General features: G+C 32.4%; 1 protein-coding gene across 7 annotated transcripts; it reads right to left on the bottom strand.

The window, feature by feature from the left end:
- Positions 1-9,719, bottom strand: LOC111299685 (serine/threonine-protein phosphatase 5). Of its 7 annotated transcripts, none has more exons than XM_089747670.1 (14): positions 9,608-9,719; positions 8,983-9,135; positions 8,631-8,800; positions 8,477-8,548; positions 7,497-7,647; positions 5,347-5,550; positions 3,913-4,021; positions 3,710-3,827; positions 3,214-3,361; positions 2,522-2,770; positions 1,624-1,749; positions 1,431-1,531; positions 569-643; positions 1-445 (listed from the first exon to the last, which is right to left on the bottom strand). In XM_089747670.1, exons 6-14 carry the CDS (start codon positions 5,357-5,359, stop codon positions 386-388), a joined length of 999 nt encoding a protein of 332 aa, XP_089603796.1. In that variant the 5' UTR covers positions 5,360-5,550; positions 7,497-7,647; positions 8,477-8,548; positions 8,631-8,800; positions 8,983-9,135; positions 9,608-9,719; the 3' UTR covers positions 1-385. The 7 variants fall into 7 exon arrangements, with proteins under 7 accessions (XP_089603796.1, XP_089603795.1, XP_089603797.1 ...); XM_089747669.1 differs by having other exon boundaries at positions 8,983-9,130; XM_089747671.1 differs by having other exon boundaries at positions 5,383-5,550; positions 8,983-9,130.
- Positions 9,720-10,202: the final 483 nt, after the last annotated feature.

Below are 10,202 nucleotides of genomic sequence, written 5' to 3'. Positions count from 1 at the left end.
TTTCAACACTGAACAAGAAACATAACTTTATTCAAAAGTATAAACTGAGGACTAATGTTATTAATAAAAAAGAAAATAGAGGTCACCTATTTTTACAATGCTACCAGGCTCTTAGACAGGAAGGGTTTTTTTTTTTTTTTTTCCAACCTTGAACTGGCTTTTGGATTTGATTAAATTGAGTAAAATTTTCAAAATGAGACCCCAAGCCTGAAAATTCTTAAAATAAAATGAGGAAAGAGAACAACCTTTTAGTTAAAAAAGAAAAAAAAAAACCATAAATTGAACTGCATTTATCAACATTTTCCACTTCTGGAGCTGCCTCCTGGAACAAACTGAGCAATAAAGATATCGTATTGCAGAAAAACATACTAGTCAGAGGTATAAACTATTGGAACATTCGGAGGAAATTGTTTGCGTATGCCATTGGTTTGACATCAGGGTGAGGCTGCAAATCACAGAAGAAGTCAGTCAAACTTCTTTCATTTAAAAAAAAAGGGGGGGGGGGGGGGTGCTGGTCTTTTTTCTACGATGGAAACAGTTGACAATAAAAGTAACACAAACTACTAACCACTGCTGAGAATGTAACAATATTTGGTTTCAAAGCTGGGGCTTCGAACCGAATAAATGCACCCTTGTTACCCATCTGGAACAAAACAAAATTTCAACATAGTAATATATAAACAAGAAAACACGATTCAAACAGTTTGATGACTTGTGTTAGAATACAAAAATGTGCCTGAACACAAACATTGTCCGCAACTTCAATTGATCCTTTTAATATTGCAGTGTGCTTGAAAATGATCATAAAATGCAGATTAAATTGGAGAAACTTGTGCACCAGAGGAAACACACACATACACGCATTGTACTTGAAAATGACAATCTAAAACAGATTACAAAGAAGAAAGTCAGGAGCATGCACGCGAACATATCCCCAACCAATAAAACCAAGACTGATAAACTTCAACCTTTAACCTCAATTGCTTTTTAATATTGGTTATAAGCTACACTTGCTTTCTGATTATCTAAAACCACTTGGTTCAGATTAGGAGGGATCAAAAGCTACAAGAAGATGACGTGACTTAATATGGTTAACAATTGAAACTAGTTCACTAAGGATAAGCAGTTAAATTAATCTATGACTGCAGAATGCTTCACCAAAATGAAGCTTGCAAGATAACAAACTCAAGCACCTTTTTGTGTATGGAAAATCCATATGAGATTATTACAAAAAGCTTTGAGGAGAAATTTTCCATTAATGGAAGATCCTATTTACAAAGGAATTTAAGATTCAATTACCTGATCACAAACAAACTCAAGCACCTTTTTGTGCATAGAAAAATCCATATTAGATGATTACAGAAAGCTTTGAGGATAAATTTTCCATTAATGGACAATCCTATTTACAAAGGAATTTAAGATTCAATTACCTGATCACAATAATTTGGTGCAGAGAAAACAGTAATAAGTTTACCATCATGTTCAATCTCATAACCTTCATCTTTTACTTCATGAGATCGCACAACCAAATCTGTCAATTAAGCATGTAAGATCACTGACATTAAACATCAATTCCTTTTTTTTTTTCACTTAAAAAAAGCATACAAACTAACAGATAAATACCTAGATTGTTATCCTGCAAAAATTTTCTTGTCACATCTGCACCAAAAGAAAGACCTACTCCCCTCTTGCTAGGACCTCGTCCAGGGAAAGGTTGTGGATCACTCCAAAGCAATTCACACATCAACCCTGGTGAAATCAGCAGAAAACCATGAGACATAAAGTCAAAAAAACATATTATTTAACATGAATACCTTTTTGCTCAATTTGTTTCAATTTGCAAATTTAGATGACTATTTTTTTTTAAATGCATTTTACATGTGAATTAAATTATATATCAAGTACTACACTGATTAAAAAATGAATAAAATTCTACATTTTGAAAAAGAAATTTACAAACTTTCAATTTAATTATAGATCTCATATAAATGAAGTTTTATATGGTACATTAATATTGATAAATTACATATTAAAAAAAGTGATTTTAGTAGATTACAAGGTAATTCAAGTAAAATCATAACCATATTATAAAATTTTATTAGAAATAAAAAATAAAAGTAATAAGGTATTTTAACCTACATAAAAGTTTCACTCACCTTCAGTTCTATCTAATAAATTAATATTAACAAAGTCAATAACTAAAAGAAAGATTCAATTAGATAAAAACTCTACATGAAAACCATTTAAGTAAATCTATAGTATATAGTTAAATTTTATTAGAAATAAAATTAAAAAAAAAAAAGTGGAAAATGTATTTATGTGTTTAAAAAAGTTTCACACCTCTTAAGCCATATTTATATATTGTATAGATCCATACTAACAAAAATGGATGAATAAATACACATTGACAACTTAGTTGCCAAACTTAAAAAGAAGAAAAATCACTAGTTAATATTAAATTGCACCAAGCATTGCAGAAACTCAAGGAAAAGAAAAGGAAAGACATCATGCTGCAGTTTACCTTCCTCAGGCGGCTCACAAACCCTATCTATTGCTCTGATGTCAGAGAGTTTCACCCCATCAACACTAAAAAGGCCTCCATGTACGACAAAAACCTTTTGATTTATTACATGAGCCAAGGGCAAACAACAGAATACTTCTGCAAAGAGTTCCACAAAAGTCTCACTAAGCTTGGACCTGACCTCGCCCTCAAAACCATATATCTTGTTCATGCTCTTACTCTCATGATTCCCTCTAGCAAGATAGATAGCTGAAAATTCCATAGTAAGTTAGATGCAACAAAAGTGAAACTGACGTTGCATATGTATCATACTAATAGGGAACATCAAGTCCTGAAGATCAATTTAGAGAGCTTCCAATCAAAATTATCAATTTTGAGAGTGTCCAATCAAGAAGATCAATATAGAAGTGTACAATCTTGAAGATAAGTTTAGATAGAGATGTCCAAAAAGAACTGCTCAGATAAAGCTCCTTGATATTCCAGTAACAACTTGGTGAAAGCAAATAAGATTATAAAAAAAATAATAAATGAAACTTGGAAAAGATGCATCTGAATTATCTGAAATTAACAAGATTGAAAATGTCAACCAAAGAGGAAAGGGGGAGGAACAATCAGGAAACAAAGAACTATTGCGATACATGTAAAGGCCAGGGAGGAAACGCAAGGCAGAGAACGTCAGAAGTAGGGTTCACCTGATGGACACATGCACTTAAATGCAAACAGTGTGAGGATGACCTCCACGGAGAAAGATCCTCTATCCACAAAGTCACCATTAAAGAGATATGGATTCTCTTCTGATGGGAGACCATTAAGCTCAAAAATATTTATCAAATCATAGAACTACAAGAAATATGGGGAAAAAAAAAACACATTAATAAACAAACACCACTAAATGAAAGTGAAAATATAAGCAATCAAATGATGCATACTAATTACTCCTCACTGTTAGCTAAATTAACATAGCTGTAACTGATAGGTAGCTCAAGGAAGCAACCATGCTGTTTGCATCCAACGTACTGGATAGTGATGTTCTAACATCACCAGGTCATTCAAGTGCATGCATTTATGTTTGATTAACAGGTAACACCACTTTATCCTCCCTCAATTGACCTTATTTGGTAAAAACATATCATGTTCAGTTGTCAGAGATACAGCTTCAACATAAGGATTATCAAGGTGCGAAATTACCTGACCGTGTACATCACCACAGACAGTGAAATGACTACCATCACGAACATTAATATCAACAAGAGAGGGCAAAGCCCGCAACATTTCTCTTATTTGTAAGACAATCTGGAATGCATATCTGTACCAATAACATTATTCAACCAAAAAAAAAAATTTTGTAATATAGCAAGAACAAAATCCATAACTGCACTTGCTAAACCTACCTTTTATGCAAACACTTTTGATTCTTGAAGTCATCCATCATTTTCTTAACAAAATCCAAAGTAACAACATCTCCCTCTATTTTTGCACCAGAATATTGCGGCTCCACCTCTACAATGGAAACAAAATAGCCATTTCATTAATGTACAGGGGACAAAATTATTGTTAAGATACTTTCAAGAATTCAAGAAAGCAGCTAAAACATTCAGTGGCTCCAAAATAAATAAACAATTTACTTTCAACATTTTGCAGAATGTTTTATGTGCATTTATGTGAAAGCTAATCAGTTTAAGTAAAATGTTTATATGCAGCTTACATATTAGAAAGTAAATGACAATCATACATTAGCCTCTTTCTAATGCCAGAATGAATTGCTACATTCAATTCCACAAATTCTTTCAACACAAACTCATGCAATGCACAGTCTGTAAAAAGTAAACAGAACAAGCAAGTGCTCTCTCTCTCTCTCTCTCTCTCTCTCTCTCTCTCTCTCTCATGTACTGCCCTAGTTATACATCCTCAAGTACTAAAACTGATCTGTTGATAACTCCACATGTCCTTGTTTCAAAAGCTTTTCAATTGTTTTAAATGTTGTATTCAATTTACAAATTCTATCAAGATCAATAATCATTACCTATTACATCATAAACCCACGCAATGCATAGTCAGGAACAAATATAGAAATGAACTAGCGGACAATGTCCTTTCTAGATGCACCAAAAATTAGGGATCAAATCCCATGTTCGTTACGGTTTAAGGGTTTTTTCACGACAGGCAGAATACAACCAACCAGTGCATCATGCAAACACTGGCTCAGAGAAAAACATGGGCGAGATGAGAAACTAAACTAAACTCAAAAACATCTAAGCCTGGTATTCAACTTAGTCTTTAAGCAAATCAGAGTAACAACTTCTTGCCTCAACCAAACACTAGCATGGCTGCAAAATACATCAGCACAAATTTTATTCTGTAAATAAATAATATAGATGCAATAAAAGCAACTATCCACTCTCATCCAGCCAGAATGTTAGCATTAAGTACCCTTTCACAGGGAGGAAAAGTGCTCCCAATTTTCCCCAGTTTCTATAATTACATCAGGGAGTTAATAAGTAATCATGAAACATTTTTTAATTTTCTCCCTTCTGCCTTACAAAAATACATGAAGGTTGGTAGCATTTCCTAACACAATTCTTCTAAGGATGAAATGAAAAAGAAATTTTTTTTTTAACAAATAAAAGAGGGATGAGAGAAGGAAATTTCCTACTAAACTGCCAAGATAAAATGCATCAGTTTTTTTAGTGAATTCACCAATTTAAACTTTAAAGTGCTATTAACTACTTTTCCAGAAGAAAAGATTTCCTGACTGGTTATTGAAACATGTGAGATTGACTTGTAGCAGTACTTCAACAGTTTACTTTGAGCTTAAACTGTCAAACCTAAGTCAAGCATTTAACTCTCAGTAAAGACACCACTACCAGTGGATCCACCCCACCACCATGTCCCTAGAACCACCACAACTAGTGCTGCCACCTTTGTGGCTGCTGCTGCCCCCAACATCATCACTAGTGCTGCCAGAAATGCTACTGCAACTGCTGCTAAGCCCACTCGGGTGGGCATGGATGGTGAACTGGGACTCGTCCCTATTATGATACAATATGTTAAAATAATATAAATGTTGATTAGCCATAAATTTTATACTAGTTGATAAAAGGAATCCATTGTAAATTTAATCCTAGTATTAAAGCAGATCAAGCTGATGGTAAAACATCTCAAAACCCTATTTATAACCTTAGACCTAGCAAAAGCCCATAGCCAAACTTATTAGAGAAATTAGTGGAAGCTCCAGCATACCTACTTAGTAACACAGAAACACATAAGCTGGTTACCTTAAGACTAAGAAGCGGTATTATAACAACAGAGTACAAATCCTCATGAAAATAGGAGTGCTAAGTTCTAAAGCTTAAACTAGAAAAATACACGGAACAGCATTAACCATTGTGTCAATTTAGTTCTTTTTCTCATAATAATATAGATACTATTTTAAGTTTTTAATCATCCATGGAAGCAATCAAACTCAATACCACATTGATCTCACCTCACTATTTTATTCATAATTTAGATTCAAATTACTCATTTAAATAAATTATGATGCTAAACCTTGACTGCTTGCCAATCAGCATGATGGCTGATGAGTTTCTAAACATATAAAATTCCCTTTTGATAATATAACTGTCTTGCAGAACCAGTCACTAGTGAAGCCAAAACAGCCCACTAGCGTATTAAACCACTTCAGTAAAATTAACATAAAACTTGGTCAGAAACCTAAAGGTACAACAAATTAACTAATCACCAAAAAGGATGTGGCCAAAAGAAAAGCTAATCACCAAAAAGTCCAACCCCCCCTCCCCAAGGAGGAATCAAAATAAAATATTTCAAGACCCAAGTACTCTATGGTTCATCAGAAACTTAAGAATAAGAGAAATCCTTGAAAAATTAGGTTCAATAAAAACAAGCGTATGAGCATGTTCCTCCATACACAAATTTCATTTCTTGTCATTTAGAGAAAAAATAATTATGTATAACTTCCAAAAAAGAAATATCATCACAAAATAACTCTCCCATAACCAATATCCTTAGCCTTAACATTACCAAACTATAGATCAAACACCTAAAGTGGTCAATCAGGAAAACTATAATACCTACAAAGTATAATGAACATAAATTGCAAGTAGGTTCAGCCAAGGCTATATTCTATTAATATGACCAAAATACCACAATTCAAAAAAAAAAAAAAAAAATCCAGCCTTCATAGGCCAAGGCATTATCTAATTTTCAGAAACCACTTCACTTATAGATAAACACAAATAATAAAGTTACCAATGAAAATTATATGAATTAGCAGCTTTTGCAGTACAATTACCTTTTAATATCTCATTTCCCCCGTAAAATATATAAAACACATATCATATGCAATAAAACCCAATGAATCAACTGTCAAGATGATGACATCCAGATTCCAGACTGAAAGGCATAATAGTATTTGATCAAAAGCTACCAAACTATATGTTGAACAATATTGAAGTGCATCAACTGTTACACAATTCATTGGTTCTATTCGAAAAGAATGCTTCTAGATTCCTGATAGGAAATATGAAGTTGCAAGAAGAAGATAAAAAGGTAAAATCATAACATTAGAAGGCATTGAAACTTTGCAGGAAAAACCAACACCAGATGAACAAGGAAAAAAAGAGTTTCACTACAAATTATCTCACAAATTATACCAACAGATAAAACACAAAGATTCAATAATACTCCAAATAACACTTGAGTATTCCTTTCAACCAAACGAGGTTCATAGTTTCCTAGAACGAATGTGAATCATACTAAATACCTTCTGCACAATTTTAACAACATGCTATAGATATTTGCCCATCCTTGTTTTTAAAAGTTTCTACTACCCATAGATGCAAACAAGAAACAGCAATCCTAATGAATGTCATATCAATATGGAAGACCATTTCCAGAAGACATCTTAGAATACATAAATTTGGGAATAAACGGTAGAAAATTGGGAAAAAGAAAATACCTATGGTGTGGTAGTCAATAGAGTCAGCTACAGAACGCCTCTCAAACTCGGGTACAGAAATTGCTTCTTCAAATTTTAATTTCATTACGGCTTTCTCACATTCCTTTAATTTCTTGGAAGCATCAGGATCATTGGGAGAAATCTTTTTGACCTGAGTCCAAAGGTAGAAAAACACTTTTCAGACATCACAAAACACATGTCACATGTTAATATATATCAATTATACGAATTCCCCTGGAGAGAGAAAAAAAAAAGGGATCAACAATGGTTGCAAAATAAGCATGTGCAATAAAGTTACTTCTGAATTGAAACTTTGTAACTAGGCATTTTCACTTTCAAGAACCCTCCTTTAGGTGCTTAAACTATTGACTTTTAAATCAGATCAGACAATAAGCCATATGTGACTTCTCTAGGCATAAATTTCACTAGACCAATTTTAGATAGCCTGACATAGACAAAAGAATCCCTCTGCCACCAGCCTCTTAATTGCAAAGGAACATGGCATTTCACAATGATCTAAGGTAAAATAACAACAACAACAACAACAAAGCCCATAAACTATTTCCCACTCATAAGCAAATGCATGCATATTTGCAGATATATACAGCTCATAAAATGGAGAATATCATATTGACTCGGATGAAGTTATCTCAAATCTAGCTAGCACAGACATCACATCAGACCACCCCATACAATATCTAATAGTAGAAGGGGGAACAACTTGTTAAGCTCTGTCATAAATGGAGCAAACATTCCATAACAATCCCTAGAGAGTCAAAAAACTAAGATAACTTCTAGGAAAATGATAAAATTTATTAAAAGGGGGAAAAATCTCTACACTCATCAATGAATAAATAAGCATGCAAACAAAATTCTTGAGCAATATGATTCACATAATGGCAACCTCTGTATGCAAGATGTTAAACAGAGATATGAAACAAACATATTTTGCAATATTACAACCCTTAAACACAAAATACCTGTTGAAAATCCTTTAGTGCTTCCTTAAACTTCCCCATGGCAAGATAAGCAGCGCCTCGTCTGTAATAACCCTGTAACTTAGAGAGGCATTAGAACAAAACAAAACTAGATACCGCAGAAGAGGCTGAATTGCTTCACTAGATAAAAGCATGCCTTTGAATATTTAGGATCCACTTCAATTGCCTTAGTAGCATCCTGTATGGCACTACCATACTCTTCCAATTTGGTGTGAGAAAATGCACGATTGGCCCAGTATACTGCATTCTGACTATTTAGCGCTATTGCTTGTGTGTACAAGTCAATAGCGTGACCATATTTGTGAGCTGGATAAAACCAAACCGACAACATTAGCACAACTAAACATAACGAAATTGCAAACATCAATATGCATACATTAAACTATCTACATATTCTCTATGCAGAATCAAACACTTGAACTCAATCAATATTCAATAAACAATTAAAAAGCTGCAATACTGAGATTCACATATCATCAAGTTGGTACCTTTAAATGCTTCATTAGCTTGGATTTTGATTTCTTCAGCTTGTGAGACATTAGAACTTTCATTTTCCATGCCGGGCATAACCTTTTTTATCGTCTTGATTAACTCGGTAAAATGTTAGTGAAAAGCTTATCTACTTTTAACAAACCTCTGCACTACCCACAACAACATTAAACAAACCACACATTAGCAAAACGACCATTCTTTGATCTCCTGAAATAAGAGCATCCTATTCAGAAACTAACATCCATAACAAAAGTATCAGAAGAAAAGGAAAATGGCAATGCCTAAAACACACTAGAAAAATAAAAAATCTAAAAGTATAATCAAGAGTTTAAAAAAAATAAATAAACAACTAACCTCCTCATAAAAGTTAAAAAAGCTAATACAACTTTAAAAAAAATTCAAAGTTCTATCTTTTTTTCTAAGATATTCAAAATTTCACATCCCGAGAAAGAAATTTTAAATTTTAACCTAAAAGAATGGAGTTGCAGCTAAGAAGAAAACATAAGCAAACAGAGGATTAAGCATTTTCTAGGAAAATGGGAAAAAAATTTTAACAGTTTTGAGGTCAGCGAATTATTGGGGACAGCTCAGGGTAGATTAATCAAGAGGAAAGTACATTACCTGGAAATTAGAAGAAAAAAATCACGAGTATTCAAGATTGACTGTCGAGAGAGAGGAAGATATAAAGAAGCAGTTCGTTAAGTGAAAGCGAAACCCTAATTAAAACGAGAGCAACTCATTTTATTTTTCATTATTTTATTTTATGATATCTAAGGTTGTCAAATAAAGTTTGGTTTTGTTGTGGAGAAAACTAGGGAAAAGTCTAGAGTTAGTGTATGCCAAGAAAAAATTAGCAAAATAAAAAAAAAATTGAATTGTAGGTTTGTTTTTTCTTTTCGTTTGTAAGAAGGTAAAAGATGTTATTATTATTAATTAAGTTTATACTTAGATATATAATCTGCATTTATATTTAGATATATAATTTGCATATAAATTTTATAAATTTAATTATACAATCATATTTTTAAAAAAACTAATTTTAAAATCTTAAAAATAAATATATTTAATTCTTAAAATATATTTAAAATTAATTTTTAAATTATTTGATTTATTCAAAATATATAATATTTATTTATTATAATACATTAAATATAAATTTTATCCTTTTCATAAAAATGTGTTGTAGTTATTTACTATTACTTACTTTTTTTATTGG

This window comes from Durio zibethinus, chromosome 18, assembly GCF_047325235.1.
Source record: "Durio zibethinus cultivar Kanyao isolate XHJ-2024 chromosome 18, ASM4732523v1, whole genome shotgun sequence".
NCBI classification, from domain to species: domain Eukaryota; kingdom Viridiplantae; phylum Streptophyta; class Magnoliopsida; order Malvales; family Malvaceae; genus Durio; species Durio zibethinus.
The sequence above is the reverse complement of the archived record's forward strand: the minus strand, read 5'-3'. Positions and strand labels throughout refer to the sequence as shown.